The sequence below is a fragment of the Takifugu flavidus genome, chromosome 7 (genome assembly GCF_003711565.1).
Source record: "Takifugu flavidus isolate HTHZ2018 chromosome 7, ASM371156v2, whole genome shotgun sequence".
NCBI lineage: Eukaryota > Metazoa > Chordata > Actinopteri > Tetraodontiformes > Tetraodontidae > Takifugu > Takifugu flavidus.
Window position 1 is genome coordinate 2118359 of NC_079526.1, and position 24669 is coordinate 2143027.

Below are 24669 nucleotides of genomic sequence, written 5' to 3' on the forward strand. Positions count from 1 at the left end.
TAATAATTGCATGTATTTATTTGTTAGGTGTTAGATGGAGTAACAATAGGTCTACATTTGTGTATGTAGGTGTACCACACCGGTGCCATTCCTCGTCTCGTCTTCTTTAGGCGCTTTAATCCCTTTCGGGGTCACGGGGAGGGCACACAATGGGCGAAGGCAGGGTCCACCCCTGGACGAGGGGGCCCTATATGAGCATTTGCGGGTTCTGAAGGTGTTCTGGTAGCTTCCCGTGCGACCAGATCAACTTTCACGTTTTGTCTGCAGTGGCGCACAAACCGGGAACCCTCCGCTTCTCCGCCCAGTTCCCAACAGACTGAGCTACCACCACCCACTATGATGCCATTCCAGGAAATAAATAGGAGGAAGAAACTGCACATTAACTGTTCATCAGAAAATTTCAGAGGAATTTGGGAGGATTTCAATCAGCCGTTTTAGTTATATTCCAGCGGCTGCTCAGTACAATCACACATGAATGCACGAAAACACATTTCCAGTCTTCAGATATAAAAACAAATAATATTGGTACATGTCAGATCACTGTCTTCACCTATAAATCCCATTAATTCTTAAAGCAACACGGTCTTTTTGACAAGAAAATTACTCTTAGAAATTAAGTAACTTACACAACCACACACTAAATTGCATTTCGCCGTGCTGTTATCCCTATATACAAATATAACACACATCTGATTACACTTTTAACAGAAATGTAGCACCAAACAGTCTATGTCGTGTAAGTAATCTGACTGAAGCAGAAAAGCCTTAACACTTTAAGAAATATCTTCCTCCCTCATCTAGAAAAGAAAAGGTAATGCCATTGTCAGCAGTTTTCATATTTTCTCCGAACACCTACCAAAACTTTCCAAGAATCTTTCTCATCACCTTCACCACTGACCCTTCTCCCTTCACTCTCCACATCCTGGATATCCTCTGTAAGCTGGAACTTTTATGACTTAGAAAAGAGACCAAAAATTTAAGCCTTTTAGGTTGGTCCCACACAACATTCCCCACCAGATATAGAAACAGAATATTTAATCAAAATATATTTTCCATTTTCCTTCTATACTGCAAACAATTCCAATTAAAAACCTTAAAATATCAACACTGGCAGCATTGAGCATCTTTACTTTGCGATTATAGTGATAACTGGACCAATGTCAGTAAGGCCCAGCCTCCACCAGCCTTCACTTTCCATTTATCTCCACAGGACTTCCTTTGGGAATGAGCAAACTCATCCGACCTGTAGTGCTGGCTGCACTCTTGATCACCTCCATCCACCTATAAAGGCAACGACACAATGTTAAAGTGTTCCTGCGGAACCGCAACGCTGCTTATTTCCCACTGTCAGACACACTTCACGTACCTTTCAAAAGTGTATTCACTTTCCGCCCTGAAGAAGTACACATGGGACTTAAACTGCAGTTTGAAGACGTACTCCTTGTGGATGCTGTCCGACTCCTCAGGCATGCCGACTGTGTAGCCGAGCAGAGGCAGGCTCGCCAGTGGGAAGTCGTCCTACAGCAGAGATGCATTTTGAGATGAGAACCTTCAATCAAATGGTTGTGCGCTGATAAAACTAATAATGATGCAGGTCTGACCTGGTGAGTCTTATAGAAGAACAAGCAGAAGTTGGTGAATACAACCCACAGTTTCTGCCAGCCATTACTGTTCTTGAATTTCCTTAGGAGATAACCTGATAGCTGGTTCTGTAAAGAAGACAAGTATAAATGTATGTTGGGGTGTGTGTGTGTGTGTGTGTGTGTTTGCCAGTGGTTACAAAGATGAGAATTAGAGTGCACACACACTCACAGACCATACAGCGCGAATAATTGTAATCCCAATAGGGTCCTCACCTGCTGGACCTTGTTTATGGATTTATTGTAATGGTTCACTTTAAGGATGCCCCCTTATGCTAGGCTTCGTTCCTACTTTTTTAATTTTGTTAATTATCTATCTTTAAGATGAATTATTTAAATTTATAATAAACCATTACTGGTCTCTTCTCTCTCTGATCTTTGACACTAGTACCTGGTTCATGTGCAGATAATCAGCGAGAGAAAGGTTCTGGTTTCGGTACCAACAAACATGTGTGATAGTGTTTGGTCTTTGGCCTTGTCCAAGCAGATAGCGTGGAGGAAGCTCTGGTGAGACGGCCGAAGAGCCAAAGACTGAAAGGGCGAGGAGACAAAACAAAGAGTGTCATGATGTTAGTGGATTAGTTTGTGGAGGAAGACGTGGGAAAAGGGAAGAGTTTCTTCTGTGATCTATAGGGAAAGAAGGTTAGTGTCAGACGTGACGACCTCTCAAAGCGTGCCCTCTTTCAACACATTCTAGCAAAAACTCAGTTTCGTTTAGAGAACCAGACACAGAGATGCCACATTCCTGTCACATACTGCACAACTATGGAGGGACAAGTAGATCAAATGTCAAATAATCCCAAGTTTAGCACGAAGAAAAAGAGGAACATGGGATTAAAGAAGCAGAAAGGATTAACAAGAAGTAAAAGATGTTATTCAAGCCCAAAGCGATACAGGTGTCCTCACTATCCTCATTATTGACAAAAGAGATCACATAACTCCTGTACTGGCGTCGCTTCATTGGCTGCCCGTTAAATTTAGAATATTTTTTAAAACCCTTCTTTTGACCTACAAGGTCCTCAGAGGCCTAGCTCCCTCCTACCTGGAGAAGCTAGTGACACCTTACCAGCCCAATAGACCGCTCCGCTCTCAGGATGCTGGTCTACTTGTGGTTCCCAGAGTCTCTAGGAGTAGAATGGGGGGCCGAGCATTTAGCTACCAGGCCCCCCTGCTCTGGAACCAGCTCCCTGTCCAGGTACGGGAGGCTGACTCCATCGCTACTTTTAAGATCAGACTCAAAACCTACCTTTTTGAAAAAGCTTATTGTTACTAATTCTGCAGTTCCAGTTAGTATCATGGACAGACAAATTATCATACTTAGGGGGTCGTCTAATCGTTAGGTCACATCTTAGCTATGCTGCTATAGGCCGAGGCTGCCGGGGTCCAGAAACATGATCACCTGACAGGCCTCTGTCCCCCCCCCACCACTGGGTCATGGTTTCCTCTCCTCTCCTCATCAAGCAGACTAGTTATGCTGATTCTTGTGTAGTTTTTCTGCTTCCCCCCCCCCCCCCCCCCCCGTATTTATTTGCAGGTATCGCCGCCCTCGGAGCTGCATAATGACCTCCGGCCCCGCTGAAGTGATTGTGCATCATATTTTTTGTGTGTGTTTCTGTGCTCTGTGCCTCTCCTCTCCTCTCCTCTCCTCTCCTCTCCCTCTCCTCTCCTCCTCTCCTCTCCCTCTCCCTCTCTCTCCTCTCCTCTCCTCCTCTCCTCCCCTCCTCGCCCTCCTTCTCCTTCTCCTCTCCTCTACCTCCCCTTCACTCTACTTCTCCTCTCCTCTCCTACCTATCCTATCCTCTACCTGTCCTCCCCCTTCTCCTCTCTCTTTACCCAGACGGCCATCAGCAGGAGGGTCCCCCTACATGAGCCTGGTCCTGCTCAAGGTTTCTTCCTGTTAAAGGGGAGTTTTTCCTTGCCACTGTTGCTTGTCTGGGGTCAGGCCCTGGGATTTTGGAAAGCGCCTTGAAACAATTTTGATTGTATAAGAAGTGCATAAATAAAGATTGATTGATTGATTGATTATTCCACCATTCAGGGATAATGGCAGCCACGTAAGAAAGTCATGCAAGAAAGGCTTTTGAAGGTCTGTTAACGAGAGGTGGAGAGCCGACATGTGTGAGTGTGCATGTGACATGGGCAAAGGAGGAGTACCTCCACAGCAATGCTGTGATCAGACATAGACACACTGGTGTTGCGGTGCCAGCACACATGAATGGTGGTGTTGGCACGATGGTGCGCCTGCTTATCCAGAGATGTGTGGGAGGAGTTTATGTCATCCTCCGACTCTTGCTCCACAGAAACCTCGTCAGATGATCCTGGGGGGGGGGGGGGGTAATGTTATGATTATGCATTATTGTCAGGGGGGAAAAAAACAGAAAAACACTGTCCATCTTCAGCTGTGGGGTGAAATTAATTTAGCAGAATTTTGCCATACGCACAGTTGCAAAATAGCAAAAAAAACTCACGGTTGGAGTGATCGCCCAGTCCAGGGTCAAGAAAAAAGCTGGACTTATCTTGAGACTTCCTAGCCATGTCGATAGCAAAGTTCAAGTCTTCAATCCACTTCCCCATCTCCACCTTGGAGCTGGAATCGTACAAACATAAGTTAAAAATAAATCCTTCCACAATTACTGGAAATCAGGACATCTCTGCTCTCACCTGGCAGCCACTACTATGGTTCTCTGTGCAGCGTAGATGGTAAAACAATGGGGCACCGACCACTCATTTTCACTCTCCTCAACCTATGAAATAAATACAAACCACAAAACATGATCACATAGAAAGCATTCAACATCCTCAAAAATAATCTATAAAACAAGGACTGAAGGGAGTTTGGTTGATGGTTCAGACAGATCTGCTGCTACTAAATACTTCCTGCCTAAACCCACTGATATTATGTGCACGGAAATATCAGCAATGTTTGAGACGTCATTTAAATGAGCTGCAAGGATCAATGTGCATCCTGAGCGATGCTTTAGATTTACCTACAAAATACTGGAGAAGAAAGGGTTATGATGGGTTTTGGGTCTATGAACTGGCAGACTTACCGGTCCATCCAACACTATGAGCTGCAGCCAGGTGTAAAGCAAAAACATGCAAGGTTAGGAGACCTAGGCCCCTCCTTTCCCAACACACTGCCACACCGATTCAATAAGACTGACAAACACTAATGTAAAGCTCACACGAGGTGTTTCCAGTATTCTGGCGTAGCACAAAGTAAGAGCAACCGTTTGAATTTGAATCATCTCTATAGTTAATAACAGTGCTAATCAACATCGGTATGACATGTTTGTTAATGAATAAAGCATACAGAAAAAGAGCATTATGTGTATAAAAATTGTCAATCCATACGCTTCCCATAAAGAGTGAATCTACTTACTATCATTCCATGAAGTGGCAGCTGACCATGTACTTTAAACTGATTGGTGGCTGTGACTCCTTTACTTGTATAGAGAAGCATGTCTGAGAACTGGAAAAGATAATAAAACCATATGGCAGACCAGTTTTTCCAAGACTAATGATCATTATTTGACTTTAAACAGCTCTATACCCACCAGAAAAAACATTCTTTGCTGCAGTCCCTTCTTGGTGAGCTTGTAAAGACAGCCCTCCCGTATGAATTTCTATGGAGAAAAAGATATTTGTGGTTCACTGCAAGCGTGCACATCCCAGCATGTTTAGAGGGGTTTGCCAGTTAAATACTGTAGGTAGGTAGTGGAAATCAGTCAATCAACAGACAAAGTGACAGACAATGAATGAAAATACTTAATGTGGTGGGTCATTACAGGAGAATAAAATAAAATATTTTATGAATGAAATGAATGAAATTTCCTTGTCAATCTGGGAGAAGCGGCCACAAGTTAAAGGTCACCCCACTGTTTATATCGAGACTTTGGGATGTACAAGTTACCCAGAGGAAGGCAGGGCCCTGCTGAAGTGACGGATTGTTAAAATATCAGGTGGACAGGAGCCAGGAAAGCAAAAAAAAGTGTCAAATGAATCGAAAATGAACCGAATTTCCTTGAATCGAGCAGCCAAAACCGCCACCACAGCTTCCAGAACAGCTCCAAGAAGCCACCGTTTTCCCCGGGTTTTGTGCAGGTTTCAGTTGGGAAGAAATCCAGATCTCATGAGGTGAAAAAGTCAAAGGTCAAGGGTCGTGTTTGTAAGTGATGTGGGATTAGTGTCACGTGGGAAGAGTCTGCCCGCCAGTTGGGAGAGCTGATAGACCAGGTGGAGGCTTGCCAGCCGCAAGATCCGCACTGCCCAAAAAGACGGAAAACAGTGCCTCGCTGCTCTGGGTAGCTGGCCTGAGCTGCCAGCATTCCCTGTAATCCCAGTTCCTCCGTGCAAGATTGAGTTGAAGGGCGGCAGAGCTCGTGAGGAGGTGAGGCCAGGTAAGCCTTTAGCTAAGTGAGGACTCCCCTGCGCTTACTGGGTCTCCGGCCATGAGGCGGTTAGGAGGAAACACGGCGTAGACACGAGGGTATGGACGTCAGGACAGGTGGAGGGTTGTCCTGAACTATCCTTCAGATGCACAAGTGGACAGATTACCCAGAGAGTCGGATATTAAGATAGTGAAAAGAGCTGTGACACATCCAGGGAGCCCTACAGGTACAGGGCCAGCCATACACGGGCGTGCATCTCGTTGACAATCGTGCTTTCTTAATTAACATGGATGTAGGACACTTTTGCCTAGACATCAAACAAAAGAAAAGACAAATACATGGGAAAAAGCCCAACATAAAGTTTCACCTACCCTGCCAGGTGCTGTTAAGTTCTCTATTCCAATTAGATCCCTCTGCAGCTCCGTCAGTTTCTGGAAATTCTCCAGTCGAATGAGACTGCTCTGGAGCTGAGTGGCTATGTCAGTGACTTCCTTCAGAGCCTCTGGAAGCATAAACCCAGATAAGACTTGACCAAAAACAGCTGGGACGCTGTATTTATTTCCGTACAAATGAATGTTTTCACACCGTTTCACATGAATTATCGACAGATGCTGTTGATGCTACAGACAACACTGATTAGAACTCACCCTTGCAGTCATCGTGATCGCGGTGCATGGGAGGGTAATGTTTGCACAGTCTCTCCAGGATGAGCTTGTAGTGCATGAGACGCTGGATGGGCTTGAGCAGGAACGTGTTGAGGGGCAGGTAGCAGACCTTCTGCAGTTCAAACTCCTTGTAAACGGTCTCCAGATTCTTCAGCCTCTTGGTAGCTTTCTCCAGCTCTGTTAACACCTCATCGTGTTTCTGTAGGTAGCTAGTGAACTCCTGATGATGCCAGAATGTAAAGTGTAAGGTCTGGGGCATTGTGCTTCAAAGAAACTGAGCAAATCCTCCGTACCTTCAGCGCACCCATGTTCCTCAGCATCACATCTCCAATCCTCTGGTAGTCACCTTTGACATGAGCGTTGGAGCGTCCCTCCCTGGGGAAACATTAAAAATGGGTTTTTAACATAATCATCATCTGAAAATGAAGTAAAGCAAAGCAGAACCTACCAGAGAGCCAGCCTCTGGTCTAACTCTTTGAAGAAGTCTCGGTGGAACTCATATATGGGGTCAATATTAGAAAAAAGGAGGGTCATCAGGCCTTCGGGCATGGCATTTTCTTTGATTACAGCACTGCGGAACCACTACAAGTGGAAGACAAAAACAATAACTAAAATGAGAGGAAACTGCGTGTCTAAATCACATCTGCATTTGCAAGGTTCTTTAATTTATGCTAAAGTTATTTTAGGTAGAAAAATAGAGAAATTGAGGGCAAAAAACCAAGATGAAAACTAAGACATGACCTATTAAAAGTGCAAGAAAAGGACAGAGCTTAATCTGACAGGCGATAATGTTAATAATAGCTTAATGATACCTCAAGATTAAACCCATTTAGCATTATTATAGTATCCTGATATGAAGGACAAACTGTTTTCATGCGTATTAACATCCAGAGATAATTGCTAGTACTAATTGTGAATATATTTAAAACACATTTATGATTCCGAATTGTAATATTTACCTGTGCTTCAAGCACATTTGGAAATTAAAACCTTTTAGTAACTCACCACTGTGATGACCTCAAGGTCTTTAAGGTAAGTCCGCTCTGTAGTGAGGATTTCTTTGGCGATAAAATAGGCCTTGTCAGTTGGATAACGCTGAAACAGAAACAAAGTAAGGTTCAAAACTGAGCGATGGACAATCCAACCACCATCAAAGGCACGGAATGGAAATTCAGCATGTTAACAGTCTACCTTCCTCCTTCCCTCTTCCTCCTCCTCTAGCCTGACAGTGCTGCCCACCTCACATAGATTGGGGCTTTGCAGCGGCGATGGGGCCTGGCCAGACAGGCTGAGGTTTGACATCTGGAGAGAGGGTGAGAGAGGACCTTTGGAGCTAAAGGGAGATAGCTGAGGGCTGTCCACAACGGAATCTGAAGGAATTCAAAAAGAAAAACTGTATGAATGGTTAGATTTGAATCGACTTTATCAAGATAACTAGAAAAAGAACAGCGCACACGCCCATACCCTGCCCGGAAACCCCATTTATTGCTTAAAGGACCACCTTCTACCATTTTTCAAGCATGAAGTGACTAAATATGGACAATGCTGCCATCTTTTTTTTCTACAATAATCCCAGTTCCATTCAAAATGGTGGTGCAACAAGACCACTCGCACCATGAAAGGGGAGGCAGAAGAGCAGACTGAGGCAGTAATCAGTCCCAGTTCCCCCTGCCAGTTTTTAGAGATCTCTACAAACTGGCCCAATGGTTCTTTGCCAAGTTTAACAAGCCTGTTGCTGATTCACATTTCTGGCTTTTGTTCTTTTTGGTAATTACAAAAATACTTGACTGTGCTCTTTCTTATTTCCTGGTCAATGCAACTGAAAAATGTAGGAAGGGAGAGGAAAGAAAGAGGGGGGACACGTCTCGACCCAGAAACAATTAGTGATTCTTAGTCCGAAGCTTTGTCAGGAATGTGCCTGGTCTGGATGACAAATGCCCATTAAAATACCAGAAGCCCTGCAGGGAGAGACACCATGGGTTTAAAAGAAAAAGTGGAAGCAAATAGCACAAAGAGGGAAGAACCTTTTCTGGATTTAAGCAGAGGAATCTTGCCTATGAACGAAACCACTTCCTAGCAGGTGACTCGTGCCGTTTTTAAAACAGTCCAGTTTCTCTATGGAAATGTCACCACGCTTGTCCGTGATCTAATGGGACAGCGAGGACGTTGCGGTGAAGGCAACTAATGAAACAAAACAGAAGAGGGATCTCAGAAGTTATATTTAGAGTCCAACGACTTGGTAAATTTGGAATTTAAAGTGGATCATGTGGCTTTTTCCTGCCTCACAGATAAAGCACAAAGGGTAACATTATCATCTGAACATGTCTGGAGCCAGAATGCCGTTTTTTAATCCCCCAATTAACGGAACGCAAAATTCAAACATCATAGCAGTTCTAACAGCTGGATCCTGAGAATTGCCTTCAACTTTCCTGCATCCCGAAAAAACATTTTTAGTCTGACATTTATGGTACCAAAAAGTGATTACTTTATTCTTAGTGTGAAACATACAAACATTAAGTTGTAACAGTAAAAAAAAATAAAAAAAATCAGTATACATGTCCAGGAATTACTGAATATTACTTAATTCCTAAAGGGCCTCGGCGTAGCTGGAAAACTGTCACCCCACTATTAAATAGAGTGGTAAGGAAAGGAATAACATGGCAAATAATTAATCAAGGCTAAAAAAAGAAGATACAAAAGATCAGATAAACTCATTCTACACAATATTATGAAAATCCCCCTTCCATACCTAAAATCTTCCATCCTTCATGGTGACAATAAGAGCTAGTGAGTTTAGATAATTATGAGCAAAATTTCAAATTCAGTTAGGCCCCCTGCCAGACGCTCCCTAGGATTAACAAGAAACTATTATGGGATGAACATGAACATACACCTGAGATGCACAGTGAGGCAAGTTGCATAAAAGTGAAAGTGCTTGAAAGCACTGGTGCAAGGCAAAAAGTAATACAGTAAATGCATACTTTAAATATCAATGCAAACTTTAGGACAAAAGGTTGGACTAAAATGGATTCAAAGCTATTTTGAGGAGACTGCAGCGACTAATCAAGAGTTTTCCCTTGTTTGACAACAGTAAATTCAAGACAAAGTTGACAAGGCCACATATCAGCCACAAATAAAAAGTACCATTAACAGACATAAACGACCGATCAAACGTTGCATTCATGTTCCCATAAGACGACATATTACAAATCTATCAGAACTCCAGCTAGTCAAGAGAAATTCTTACCTAAGTACCTGTGCAAAACATCCTCATTTCCTTCCAATAACCAAAAGTCCATGTGGTAGGTATGTTGTGCAGCAAAGTCATGCTGATACAGACCATAGTATGCACATAATATCAACCTCTAACTGTGTACCGATGCTTCACTATATGCATTCACTACTATATTGAGATTGCAGCTATAATCTTTAGATTATGTTTGTTAAAAATAAATATTAAGTACCAGTGTGCCATCAGTAACACCTTTTATTAATTATTCCTACAGGAGCACCAAGGAGGAAGATGGTACATTCAGGGGCAGGTATTTTATTTCAGAATTGGTGGGTACATTAAACAGGATATTTTCTCAACTGTAATTATTGAGGGGGACAAGAAAGTTGCAATTAAACATTGAGCAAAAAAGTGCTTACAAGTGGTAAACTGAAGGGGAAAATATCTCTATTTTGAATACTTGAAAGGCAAAGATTTTACTAAAGTAAAAAAAAAAAAAAGCATATTACCTAGATAAAGTCCAGTGACTTTATCTGTGCTGCATTTAGGATTAGATTTTATACAGCTAATTTATCTCCATATTTGGGCTGAATCTGAAATTTTGTAGTTTGACTATTTGCTACTTTCAAGTTCTCCGTCGTTTATAAATCCAACCCTACAACAATCATAACCGTGCTGTGTTTATCCATGTGTATAAAATCCCCCAAACTGCCAAACATCAAAACTCTATTATGTGCTACTTGCTGAACCAGAAGAACGGCTCCTTCCTGCCTGATGCATGTAGTGCACCAGCTGGGCAGAGGATCAAACCCCCGATTTTACCTACAACTAACACCAGTAGTTTGAAAAATATGTCATTTTTAATTACAGCTACATAAAATGGTTGATTTGGATTTTGGGGAAACGATTCTAAAGTGTGATTATTCCGGGTCCGGTGGGTCTGGACCCCCTGTCCCCCTGTTATTCCGCCTTTGGCTACATTCATTCACTGCTTACATTCTTTACCTTGAGAGCAAGCTCTACTGCATGATCGACTAATGTTGAGATGTTTGGTGAAGTTTAACAAAGATGCGCGGAGAGGGCTGAGTGACACCTGCCTGGCCAGCAGGTGGCAGTAATGCACACAGAAACATGGTGCAGCTGCAGCTTTGAGGCCTACATTTAATAAACCTGGATGACTTTCACTTTTACCCTGAGATTGAAGTAGAAAAAGTTTCATGCTTGTGATCTACAGGAAAAATTAATGTCATCTAGGAAATAAGACATAAGGCAAATTATTGTCATTATAACATATATATAGTAATCTACTGCACTACATAAACTTTACTATTAGTAACGTAAGTACTTGGTAAATTAAGATATCACATTTTAGTTGTACTTGGTCAAAACAAAATAGGTAGGATTCAACATAAAATACTCTGAATAAACTCTTTTTTAAAAAAATTATAACTTCCGTTCAATGTGCAGAAGCTCTGATGACAGGCAACCTAAAGGCAACTAATATGGTATGCAAACCTAACAAAATTGGCATTTGTTCACGTGTACATTCATGTTTTAATGAATCTGAAAAGGAAAGATAAAGCACTGGGTGTTTTGCGTTACGCAACTTGATTTACAAAAAAAATAAAAGCACTATAATATATAATAGGACCCAGGCAAGGGTATGCCAGGTCAAGTCACTGGGAGAACAATGACTAGATTTGCTAAACAGATTTTTTTTTGTCTTTTCCAACTTATAGACTCATGTTAGCGGTGTATATAATAAAGATGTGCAGCTATTAGATTGGAGTGCAAGCTATTGGAAGTCAAGTGCAAATAAATGTTCTATTGTAACAGCCTTTTACAATGAAAGGCTCTTTGAATGATAAGGGTAAACTATCCAACGGTAAATATGGTGCTGACATGGTGCCGCCAAAGTATTATTTCTATAATATGGAGTCGAGTGAAATCCTATGTGTGGATTATATTATATTTGAGAGGATCCAGAGATGTCTGCAAGTGCCAAGGCCTGCAGGTTCTGGCACTGCAGGATGAAGTTCTCTAATCCACTGCTCCCCGTCAGCGGATTACTACAAAAAAGGTTCTGCTCGGGGGGAAGTACGCTATCAGAGCCCCAGTCAGAGTCTGAGTCGGACTCACCGTTTCCAGAACCCTCAGTGGCAGTGGGTGGGTAGCTGAGCTGTTCCAGCTGCTCCACCAGGTCACTAAACTGCACAGCAGAGCTGCTCTCGGAGCGCACAGAGTAGGCTGGGAAGTTGACCATTGAACTAGCCTCTGAGTGGATCCCAGAGCCGGGCAGGCGTAACGAGGAGGAATCGTGGCCCCCGTAACCCACCGACATGGACTCGCCTGCAGAGCTGAGCCCAAGGTTATCCAGAGAACTGCACTCTGAACGGTTGTTGACCAAGGAACTGGTCTCAGAATGGCCTACAATGCCATCAGGGAAACGATTACTGCTCCTGTTTAGGTCTTCGATGCCTACGCTGAACAATCTGTTTTTGCCGTGGTCAGATTCCTCAACATAATCGTACTGATGGACTTTATCGTCGAGTCTGAAAGGGAAGGCCTCGGCCCCTCCACCATAAAAAGAAATTTCAGTGGGATCGTCGTCTATGAACTCTTCAGTGACGTGAACTGGAGAGCTGGACATGGAGAACATGGGATTTTGTTTGGTACGCAAAAGTTCTACCTGAAAAGCATCAGGGGTAAAAGCGCCTTTCCTGTTTGACCCGCTCCCTCCCACCATGCCCTCAGTTGCCCTCCTCCCACTGAAAGTATCCTCATTGCCATTTCTACATGGCTGTGATAGGGAGGTACTGCTCTCTACACACACAAACATGGGACTGCAGTGTCCTACTGCCTGACTACCGGGGGCACCTTGAAAAGTGTAGTGAGATGGGATAGCAGCCTTGACTGTTTCATCCTTCAGAGGGCTGGGGATCCTGGCAGCGTGAGGTTGGGAATGAAGCGGCTTCTGGAGAGTTGTCGGAGACTGGTTCAGTGTGGGCAACGGCCGGGGATGAGGTTGGACTTCCATTCGTGGGACAATGCTTGGGTTGTGCGTTGGGTAAATAGACACAACAGCCAAGGGAGGGGAGCCTGAAGCCTTCACGCTGTCATTTAATGACAAGCTCTAAGACAAGACACACAAACGACAACACAAAGTGTGAAGTTAGTGGGTAGAATATGCAACGCTTTGAGTTTTCACACTAATTAAACCTGGAGTACAACTGACTTGTGGTGGCGCTTCAGTGGCAAAGGAACGAGCAGACATTCGTACTTTACTGTTCCTCCTGAAATAGAGTTATTTCAAAACATGATTGTGGTTATACACAGAAAACAGTTACCGCAATGTCACCAATAGTGGGCAAACTGATTTTTAAAAGGTTGAATTCATCGGGGTAATGAATAAATTGACATTGTAAATGTCTCGATTGGGAAAGGCTGCAAGATCAGGTATTTTAGACCGCACCCATCAGCAAAGAATAGACTGCAAAAGTCCCCGAGGGACTAAAGTTTATCGACACATGTATAATGCAAATTTTCCCTAAGCAGTTTAAAATGGGATCTGTATGTCCTGACAGAAATGTGCAAGCATAATTTGAAATTTTAGGAATATTTGTTCGTACATATTGGGTGTGTCGGACTGAGTAAATACAGAATTGCTGAGAGAATTCTCCACATTATAAGTCAGTTCATCAGGTTTTGCCCAACTCTACTCTGCATATCGTGTGTGGAAACACGCACCTTTGATATGGGGTTCTTTTTGATCCATTTTCTCGGATAAACTCCACAAGTTGCTTCTGGGTCCTTCCACTAGCAAAGGAATTTTGAATTATAACAAAAATAAACAAAGAAAATGTATTTAGATGTCACTTATGTTGCTCAGGAAAAGGATAACAGTGAGTAACAGTTTCTGTCAATGACAAATACCTATATCTGAAGGACGAGCCCCGAGTGAAAAGGATAGCTTTGGTTTTAGGCTGGGGTTGATCAAACAGCCGAAAAAATGAATGGTATTCCACGCAAATCTTCCAGAATATTTTACACTGGTCTCGACTAGCCATCAAAAACTCCAGTGTGTCCTGATGGGGGCCCTAAAATCAAAATGACAAGAATGAAGTCACAGAGTGTGACATGAACAAATAAAAATGGAAATATTGAACATTTGAATCAACAGATACATCACTCTCATCTTTTAAATATTACATACGTGAACTTCTGGGTGGAGCTTGATAAGGAACCGTTTTCTCTTGAAGCTCAGCTTTCGCATTTTCGACCAATTAAAAGTGTTTATTTTTGTGTGGCCCTGTGGGGGGGAAATGAACTTTAAAACAAACTAAATCTTTTTAACAAAAGCAAAAGGGGTCATGGCAAAGGCTGGAGTTACCTGAAAAACATGAAGGCCCATGTGAGAAACGGCCAGATTAATTTTGGTGTCCTCCCGGTCAGCGGCTGGATGGAAACGAATGCCATACATCTCCAATTTACGAGCAATTTCCAGGATCTGGAAATCTGACTCAGCGGGAGTTTGACCCCTGAACAAGAAAATATTACAGGAACAACTACATTACCACCATCCAGCATCTGTGGATAGGTTAAAGTAAAAAGACGCTTATAAAAACAGTAACACAAGCATTTTTCTATGATTTAAGAAATATTTCTAGAAGCAGATAAGATAAATGCATGATCAGAACATCAGATACAGCTTTTTTAGTATTATTTATTTTTTTAGTAAGTATAATATTTAAAGGCAGGCTGCATTTTCGGTCAACAGGAAATGTAATTATATCAGTATCTCACTAATAACATTTTAAACTTTAGAGCAAAAAAATTGCATTTCTTAGGATGTAAAAAAGACTGCATTTTTGCTTTTATAAAGAGTTAATATTGGCCTTTTCAGGATGACAATATTAATTGGAAAATGACATGACTTGTTTGAAGTTGTGTGTCGTTAAGTCTTGAGTAACTAGGGTCTGAAAGGTCTAATCCAACACCAAGCAATAACAACCAAACAGCTTACAAGGAAGACATATCAATCTTATCATTGCCACATTCTAATTTTGTTCATCCGTTAAGCAGCAAAATCTCCTTAAGTCCCTCCCCAGCCAGTCTACTGTGGGGGGGCGGATGAAGCTTGAGACTCACTGCTGGTGCGTCTGCAGAGGACATTATTATGGGACTAGTTAAGCCACTTCTTATTAGAGCCAGTGGTCCATAATATGCATTAGTGCAACTCTGCGGTGATAATGGGATCTGTAGGTGTCCTACAGGTCATGGAGGGGTTGTGAACGCCCACAAGCGGTCGATGGCTACCAGTAGGTCACACTGTGCATAGCTCCAGCAGTCTGAGGCAGAAACCACCTGATGCTCCACAGTAGCATGAGCAAGTAGGTTATTGACCTAAAACTATGGGGAGAGATGGGCAGTAGCAAGAATACCCAGAGGCTGCAAACATGCCTTCCCTTGAGGAAACAGCCAGCAGACTCAGGGATGGGTGTTCTTATCTTAGAGGCGGAGGTCGCTGCGGCAGTTTAGCGACTCCACAGCAGCAGCATTCCAGGGACGGATGAGCTCTGCCCCCAAGTACCTTAAGTTGCTGGATGTTGAAGGCCTGTCTTGGTTGACATGCCTCTCAAACATTGCGTGGACATGAGGGCATTGACTGTAGAGTTGGTCCCCATCCTTAAGCCCTTCCCAGGTGGCTGATCCAATCCTTGTATTATATACGTGTGTGTGCTTGGCTCATATTGTGGGCAGGAGGTAGAAATATATAGTTATATAACTAGTTATAGCGATGCTTTTTAGGAGTAGCGAGATGGGTCAGAGGGTGAGGGTGAGAATTTAGTCCATCCTTTTTGAGAACGATGTCCTTTCGGCCAAAAGGATCCCTACGGTGCCCAACAGATTTCGCTGGAACAGGCTGAGTAGCGAGTGGCTGGGATGGAGATCAGCTCCTCTAAAGCTGAGAACATGGTTCTTAGCCAGCTCAGAGAGCAATAACGGCCCCCAGTGGGTGAGCTCAAGTATCACAAATGAGCAGGAAACAGATTGTGAGGTTGACAAATGGACTGGGGCAGGATTTACAGCCCTGCAGACACTGACCCAGTCTGTTGTGGTGAAGAGAGAACTATGAAAATTAAAAACAAATGGATTTTTTTTTTTAAATAAAAATGTTTCATCTACATTAATACATGGATTCGCTGCCTATTTCCATCGATTACGTGTTTATAGTTTGAAAGACATTAGTTCGACTCATTGTTCAGCTTTGCAACATTGAATAAAGAGAAAGAAACATACTGGTGCCTGCAGTGGAGCTCCATGATCCTCTCCTTTACCTTCTCTTGATAAGGCAAGAATTTGTTCATGCACAAAAAGTTCATGTCTGCTACATCATCATAGTCACCAATTTCCGCTATGGTGGAAGACAGCAAAAGCACAAGTACATTTAGAAAACGGTACATTTAAAAACCAATATCAAAGTTGGGATACATCAATAGTCCAGTACTGACAGTGTCTACCCTGGATATTTCATTTGATTTAAAATTTTACTTCAATTATATTTCCAATATTTACATTGATAATATAAGTTGTATTAAATATTAGATTCAGGTTCTTTTCAAATCTTTCAGAGTGGGATGCACTAGTTTTTAAACACCTACCCTGGACAAGGTGAGAGACCAGCAGTGCTCCAGTGTTTTCTGCACAGATCAATCTGCCCTCCATCAGATCTCTTTTCATCTGCATTGAGAAGAGGTATCTGTACAAAAGGTGTAGAGTCTTAGTCTCCACTCAGCTTAACAAAAACACACACATTTAATACACTTTGGTAATTTGAGTTGATTTGACCAATCAACCCTTTAACAATCTCCTAAATCATAATTGTGGACTAGAGCAATAAAGTGTAACCGCTCTCAAACCTGTTTGATGATTAAAGTAGAACCTTGTTAGCAATTACAGGCTCTCACCTGGTGTACTCTTCTTGGAGCTGACCAGGGTCTGGGGGGAAGAATTTCACTGCCAGTCTGAACATTGTGTTTGCAGGTCCTAGAAAACATGGAAGAACCATCACTGGATATCATCACTGACTGAATACTCACAGTAATAATTATAATATTCACTCACTTCTGACTTGTTTCACAATAGGTTTTGTGGGTTCAAGCCAAACCTAGAAAGAAGCCAAAAAGATTTAGCTGTTTGGGTTTTTTTTAGCATTTCACAGGTCAACTATTTTTTAGATGAAAATAAGACAGTCATCACTAAAGATAAGGTTTGAGGGTTTAGTCCTGGTCCTTCAGTTAAGGCTTAAGTTAGGTTGATAGTTAGGAATTTAGATGTTAGGGTTATGTAAGGAGGCTGGGTAATTTTTTTTTAACGAGGTCCTTACAAAGATAGAAGTACAAGGATGCATGTGTACATGTTAAAGAAGCTGAAATGGAGTCAGAGACAATTGATGTTGCATCATCAAGATGCGAGATCTGACGTAAACTCAACTCCATGTTTCAAAATGCAACAAATCCTATGTTGGTGTGCATACCCAGTTCATCTGCATGTTCTGAAACTCAAGGCCAAAGTAGTCACTCTCCGTTAGGTTGCCTCTCGAGAAAACTTCAGACAAGAGGGTCTGTCCAAGAGCTTTAGGCTGAAAACAAAGACAAAAACAAGGAGTTGTCTCAGCACAAGTCCACACAACTATACGGTGCATGTACATGTCTGGAACACTGTGTGTAATCAGCAGAGTAGCCCTCAAATACAGAAATGACTCGGAAATTAGAACCAAGGTTTCTGATTCACAGAGTGTCTTGAGACAAAAGCCCACATTTGAATACAATGGAAGAACCTCATTTTTCACAGCATTTTCTTAGGTTTTTGCCAAATTCTGACAAAAGTAGATGAGACATGTCTGTACCAAATTGTGTGAGCAGTTGATCTGTTTGTTTTTGGGTTCAAATAATGCAGTGTTTGAAATGCATGATGCAAAGACTATATTTACATATGTACACAATATTACTGAAGCAAATATGGAAATACTATGTTCTGAAGAAGTAATTTATGTCTTTTTCATTAACTATGGTCTGCATATGTAGTACAAAGTGAATTCAAATGCTTCTCAGGACTACTTTCAGAGGAGCGTGTGGGAATTAAAAGAAAATAATCCCGTCCAACTCGTACGGTGCAGCAGAAAACAGGAAAGGTAGGAAAGCTTCTGGGGTCGACCTTCTCTGCATTCTGGGGTTTGTTTTCACTAAACTAATTACCATGTACCAAAGACACGCTGCACTTGAGGTTTGGAATCAAAGCCTCCGAGTTTTTGAGAAAATTATAGCTTCAAACATCTGGTTGTAATATACAATGGTATTTTTAAGTGCTTATAAAAACAACTGCTTACACTGTAAAGCAGAGAGCGAACGCCAGAAGACTTAGTGCAGTTGGTCTTTTTCTAACCTTGATATGATCAGATAGTCTTAATTGAGGAGTCAGAAGTAAATGGATTACCGTTCATCTAAAGGTGTTCTTAATACTTTCTGTGAGCTGGGTGAGAGTGCAACTTAGCCCACTATAAACCAACGGCATCAGCAAATAAACACAAAAGTATGTCATTTCTTGGCAATATCGCAGCAACAAAAACGTAAGAAACAGTTTTAATGGGTCAGGGACACTTAGACGGGCTGGTCACTGAAGACAGAACCAAAGTTATTCCAGCAAAAGAACAGTTTAACCAGATTAACCCACTGAAAATGGGCCTAAGCAATCACTGGGATTGCTTATGTTTATGATTCAGTTCATTCAAAATGAATGAATATAACACAAAACACTCAAGTCCCAAGGAGGAATAAATACTATTCTAGGAAATTCTGTAGAAACACACACTCTTCTTACTAGCAACATCCTATTTTTTTATGTCACTTTTTGTACAGTACATAAACATTACTTGCTGTTTATCAGTTGAGCAAATGGAGGATAAAATCGTCTTTAAAAAGGCATAAAGTTACAAATAAAACAATATCTTGACATTTAAATGATTTCGGTCTCTGACATTTAAATGATTTCGGAGAAAGAAAGGGGAACCAAAGAAAGCAACACCCCGCTGCGTGGTCATTACCCTGGTAACTACGCTGTGGGATAACACATGCAATTAATCAACCTAGATGCACATTCAAGCCTCGCAACTTGTTGCTCAACCAACTAAAAGCCCACCTGGCATGTTCACGTCTTCACACGCAACTTGTGGCATGCGTCAGTCTCATCCCCGAGCTCTAACTGTAAGACAGGTCAACGGGTCACCCAATCCAGCTCTACAAGCAGCAGAGATTATGACAACCAGATGTTTCTCTGGGAAACAAATCTTTGTTCAGGAGAAAACACATGGTGGATTTGTTACAAGCTTACAGTCACTGGAACACCCTCGGTATTCCGATGGATAAAAATACCACCCCACATAGTTTTCGTGTAGGCTCTGGGAGTAGGGTGACAAGTTAGGCATAGTAGGTCATCTTTAGCCTCAACGGTGCATCGCTACGGTTGTTCCGGACTTGATCGCAGTCTTCTAACCAGCCCCGAGCAGTGCCTTAGTATAGCAGGACCAAATCTAATGCTAAACAATAACCACCGCCGCCATCAAAAGGTTGTTGCACCGAACCAGTTGCCATTTGCAAACACTCACACTGGGAGGAGCACCTATGACATTATCAAGGAAGCTGCTGGAGAAGGTCTATGGGAGGAAAGCGTCTTGTTATACTCCAGTACAGCAACGAGAAGGGCCAGAAAGTGCTGCTGAGAGTCATCAAAGGAGAGTCAGTGGGACCAAACTCCTCTCAGCCGAGGACATATATGAGGCACGCCGTTATAGTGGGGCCTTTAGGATCACTTTCAGCCCTCTCAAGCAGATCACTACATTCCAACCATTAGACTAAAACTTTCATCAAGGTGACCCACATTCTATTCTCATTTAATTCCTACACAGTGACGACCACCTTCACACTGTTGATTGTTGACTAATAATAATAATAATATCTGTACCAATTTATGTTCTTTTCCTGGCTTTGAGACGTACAGGACCAACAGTTGGCCAGTGTCCTATAGTCATATAAACATGGTATATTTGTGCACCTCCGGCTCTCATTACTGGCACCACATGGATATTTTCCAAGCAGAAGAACTTTCCACACAACATATGAGAACAGCTACAAGAGTAACAAAGTAGGGGCCCTTCCTGCACACACTACTTTTTAAAATCCAATATAAAACCAAAAACCTTTAACATCTTTAAAAGGACAAATAAGTAAGTATTACCTGAAGCAAGTGTTATAGAATTATTGTGAATCAGCCCCAACACACCAGCATGTCTACCCAACTAAAATCACAGATACAGCCAAGAAAACATCACAACTTATTCATCATGTAATATTCTCAAATGACCCAAAAAGAAAATCTGTGAGTTAAATTCCAAAAATGTCCTGCATGTCCCCTCCTCCACAAGAGCAGCTCAAACTTTGCCACTACAGTCTTAACACTAGATGCTCTGACTCCCTCCCTTATTAACACTAGATGCTCTGCCCCCTCCCTTATTAACACTAGATGCTCTGCCCCCCTCCCCTACTGTCTTAACACTAGATGCTCTGCCCCCTCCCTGATTAACACTAGATGCTCTGCCCCCCTCCCCGACTGTCTTAACACTAGATGCTCTGCCCCCTCCCTTATTAACACTAGATGCTCTGCCCCCCTCCCCTACTGTCTTAACACTAGATGCTCTGCCCCCCTCCCTTATTAACACTAGATGCTCTGCCCCCCTCCCTTACTGTCTTAACACTAGATGCTCTGCCCCCTCCCTTATTAACACTAGATGCTCTGCCCCCCTCCCTGATTAACACTAGATGCTCTGCCCCCCCCTCCCTAAGCTCCTTTGCCAGCCCTAAAGCACATCCAGGTTCCCTCCCACCGGCGCCCTGATTATCATGCGTTTCCACGTCCCACTCGGGGCTTTTTTTTGCAACTTTGGAGCTGAAAGTTCAGGCCAGCACAGGAGCCGCTATTAAGTATAAAAAGAGCCTGTGTTTGTGGCCCTGCCTCCCCGTCCAGTGACCACAAGGCTGAGCTTTCTCTGGTGCTGGCTGCGGGAGGAGCTAGTGGACAAGAGCCATGCGAGCAAATGTCTGACTCCGACGAGCGTGTGAGGTACCTGAAGTAGCTCACGAATGATCAAAGCACACATGCACTGATTCAATCTGCCTGTTCAAGGTCAACACGACCAACGCTGCACACTCAGACCTCCACAGTCTCCTAGACCATAGCTTTATGGAGCGGAGATCATCATTACAATGGCATGCGTTTAATTCAGTTTTTCATAGTCTTGAAAGGGATTTGTGACGTAAAAACGGCCAATTTGGCAGGTTAAACAATACAGACTAAAGCAATGTTGTTATTTGAGCAGCTGAGCAACTAAAATGACACAAAGAGGGGAGGCAGCCCCATGAATACCACAGCCATTTCAAAATTTCTATTTTTACAAAGCAAGTAGGCCAAGTGGAAGAAAAACTCCAATTACAATCCAGAAAAAGCTTCAAACACGTTTACTGTAAGGACCTGTGGTCCCAGAATCAAAGCTAAGGACACAACATCTTGGTGTGCACACAGACATTACAGAAACATGCTTGCTAGCGCTTAGCAGAAATAATTAGCAACATGGGCAGTCCTGAATATTAGAATGTCAAAGACCCTCGTGTCCACAGGAAGCCACCTTTTACATGACAACTGGATTACTGTCACTCTGCTTTTGTACCCGTGTATTTCTGTCAGGCGCCGCCTATCAACGGCACGCCCACAGCCTTTTTTCAACCTTTGCTGATGGTTCTGTTGCATATGTATCTGCAAGGTTAAATACCTGTTAAAAAACTATTTTTCCCATTGTTGCCACGTGGAAACCGTTTGGTTTCATTTCCAGCTTAGTACCTGACCTAGTTCCAGGTGCAGAGTATAAGTGACTCAGTACAGTGTAATAAATGGCCATCTCCTGCCAAAAGAGGGTGCTGCAGCACCCTCATGGTTCACCTTTTAGCACCCTTATCCAAGTTGATGCTAATGTACTGTAAGTGTCTGGCATAGGTGCTAATAACCAGGCACAAATATTAGAAAACGCCTGCTGTGCAGTACCTACAAATGAAATAAGCTACAATAATTATTGTTTTGCTTCAAAAGAACTTAAATCAGCACAGTCCAAGTTTTATACTTGGGTAAATAACACAGCACACAAAGTCAAGGCGTTGCAGCAGACATTGACTTCTTTTTAACGCCACTTTGACCTTGACTGACGTTCTCTTACCACAACAAAGCACAGGAAATGTTCTCTGACGGAGTGGTTTCCTTATTGCTTCCCATTTGCCTTCTGATTGGTTCGCAGCAAGCTTTTGGCAATGGGCCCAACAAAAGGAAAGTGCTGTCTCAGCACAGCAAACCATCACATTCTTTAATTGGACTAGACAACAGAATCATTATTCTACACACATGGGCTTGAATAAGAAGTAAATATTCTGTCCTATTTTTGCTTCTTGTCCTGGCACCTCCTGCTACCAGAACACCTTCCTAGTTTTTGCCCCAAACTGGAGCTGAAACCAACAACCTCCTGCTTCTGATTCTGGTCTCAAGCCTACAGCCGCTCCATTCCTTGAGTTAAACTTAAAAAATGTAATCTTTATAAAGCACCCTGGTGACTTACACCATGTTGCTCAAATAAGACGCCTTAAGGAAGAAGGGATTTTAGCGCCAAAGCTTATAAGACAGCTGTCAAAGCCCAAGCACACGCAATCACCGCTATATGTGTGCCGATAAGACAAAATGTAGGCTACTGAGCTTCAAACTACAGACTTATCCTTAGGGGGGACACTTACATCTACGTCAAAGAACTCCTGACAGTCGTCCAAGCCATGCACGCGTATCTGTAATGATTTAGCAAAATTTCTGTTCCCGCCGATCAGGTTGCTACCGGGGCTCTGACCGGGCTCCAAAGTACTGATACCGGGGCTGAACTGGGCTCCCAGCCTGGTACCAGGGGTCTGGAGGACCCGGAAGGACCCCTCAATCTCCCCCATCTCTATGCTGGAACTCACTCCTGCAAAAATAAGAAGCACAATGGACAATATTAGGTTAAAATTGGCCAATTTGATCCAAATGCCAGTGGATAAATTGACTGTTGCAGGATATCGGATGATAAAATAGCTTTAAGAGTCTTTGTGTCTTAACAGTGGATACACGTAATGAAAAACTACCCCGTAAACTACCAATATTTCCAGCTGCTTTCAGTCGGTCTAAGGGAGTTTCGAGTGGCTTCGGGACAGCATTAAAAACTAAAACAAAAAGTTCTAGTGTGTTAACCATTCGTCTAATTTCTGACTTCGAAAACCAGTACGAGGGATAGGTTTATAAAGTTTTTTAAAATTAAATTAAAACAACACTTTAGTCTCCAACAAACTCCGCCAAGGCTGGGGTTTAAGGAGAAACGCAGTTTCGGACTCGCGGTAGTTTACCGACTAAATGCAAGGCGAATAATTGGTAATCTACGGATTTCATTTAGTGAAAACTACGATGCCAACCCCGTAAATAAAAGTTAAATTTCCCTACCTTTTGGACTGTGTACAGATATAAAAGTTAAAAGTTTTGGAGACCGAAAAGTGGACTCCAACAGTCCATGGTCGTCGACGTCGGCCAACCGAGCGCTTGTGCCGACGCTGCTTTGTGATTGGCTGACACGGTTCCATCGCTCCCGCCCACGACTTCTACCATTGGTCAGAAAAGGGCAGCTTTGGCCAGATGCCCCTCCCCTCCGCTCCTGCAAATAGACTTAATGTGATGTGTCCATGTGTAGGTTCTCATTATCCAGGTCACCGTAATCCAGTTAAGGCCTCTGGTCCGTTAAAGAAAACGGGAAAACCTTCATCAGAGACGCTTCTTGAGTTGGAAAACCTTCATCAGAGACGCTTCTTCAGTTAAGATCGTCAGACCTCGGACGATCAGTACAGTTGACCCCCTAAATTTAGCAGAGTAGTAGTGGTAGACAACTTAATTATGTCCATAAAGTTGTCTGCCAGAAGGAAAAGAGGGAGAGCGAGGAGGGATGACTTGGTGTGGTTTCTCTGTCACTTGTTCTCAACTGTTTTTGATGCATAAAGAGAGAATCTGAGCTGTTAATACAAAGTCTGTTAATACATTTATACCAAAAGAAGTGCCAAGTCCCCTAAGAGTCTTTAATTTCAATATGACTACAAGTTTATGTTCAGAATGGTTTTTTTTGTATGTTTTGTTATAAACAATATGAATTCATTATTTGATTACTCATTTAACAGGAGGAGATTGTTTTTTACCCTGTTCCTCTCCTTGTCTGCATCTAGATCTTGATTTTTTTGTGATATTGACCAACTATTATTTTGCGGTGAAGGGATTAAACCATGTGGTGTGATGTTATTCATCAGAAGGCTCCGCTAGGACAGTCCCATACGGCTGCACATGTGGCACCACGTGGACCCCAGTAGAAGCGTATCACAACTGCTCCATGGGGCCTCTGCAGTTGTGGGCAGACGGACTGACCAGAACATCTGGGTCTAACTCTTTTAAATAGTTTTGTTTCCTTGTGCTGGTGTTCATCACCTCAGCCCCCCGTGTGTGAGAGTCGCTATCAGCTGGTGAGAAAAGACAGTAAAAGTCTTTTAAAAGGTTTCCCATGACTGCGTGTAAAGCAGCTCCTGCAGTCA

The 24669-nt window shown here is 42.7% G+C and overlaps 1 protein-coding gene across 3 annotated transcripts; it reads right to left on the reverse strand.

Moving 5' to 3' along the window:
• farp2 (FERM, RhoGEF and pleckstrin domain protein 2) lies at positions 1-23671 on the reverse strand. 3 transcript variants are annotated; one of them, XM_057038743.1, is made up of 27 exons: positions 23543-23671; positions 22813-23033; positions 17466-17570; positions 17054-17096; positions 16897-16975; positions 16591-16688; positions 16229-16343; positions 14319-14466; positions 14142-14237; positions 13862-14025; positions 13676-13744; positions 13164-13221; positions 12806-13061; positions 7936-8066; positions 7702-7791; positions 7145-7278; positions 6990-7071; positions 6679-6916; positions 6403-6533; positions 5198-5266; positions 5023-5112; positions 4302-4384; positions 4109-4227; positions 3795-3958; positions 1602-1709; positions 1367-1518; positions 1-1281 (listed from the first exon to the last, which is right to left on the reverse strand). In XM_057038743.1, the coding sequence occupies exons 2-27, from the start codon at positions 23011-23013 to the stop codon at positions 1188-1190; spliced, it is 3117 nt and encodes a 1038-aa protein (XP_056894723.1). In that variant the 5' UTR covers positions 23014-23033; positions 23543-23671; the 3' UTR covers positions 1-1187. The 3 variants fall into 3 exon arrangements, with proteins under 3 accessions (XP_056894723.1, XP_056894721.1, XP_056894720.1); XM_057038741.1 differs by lacking the exon at positions 3795-3958 and adding an exon at positions 2032-2171 and having other exon boundaries at positions 7888-8066; XM_057038740.1 differs by having other exon boundaries at positions 7888-8066.
• Between the last annotated feature and the right edge of the window lie 998 nt (positions 23672-24669).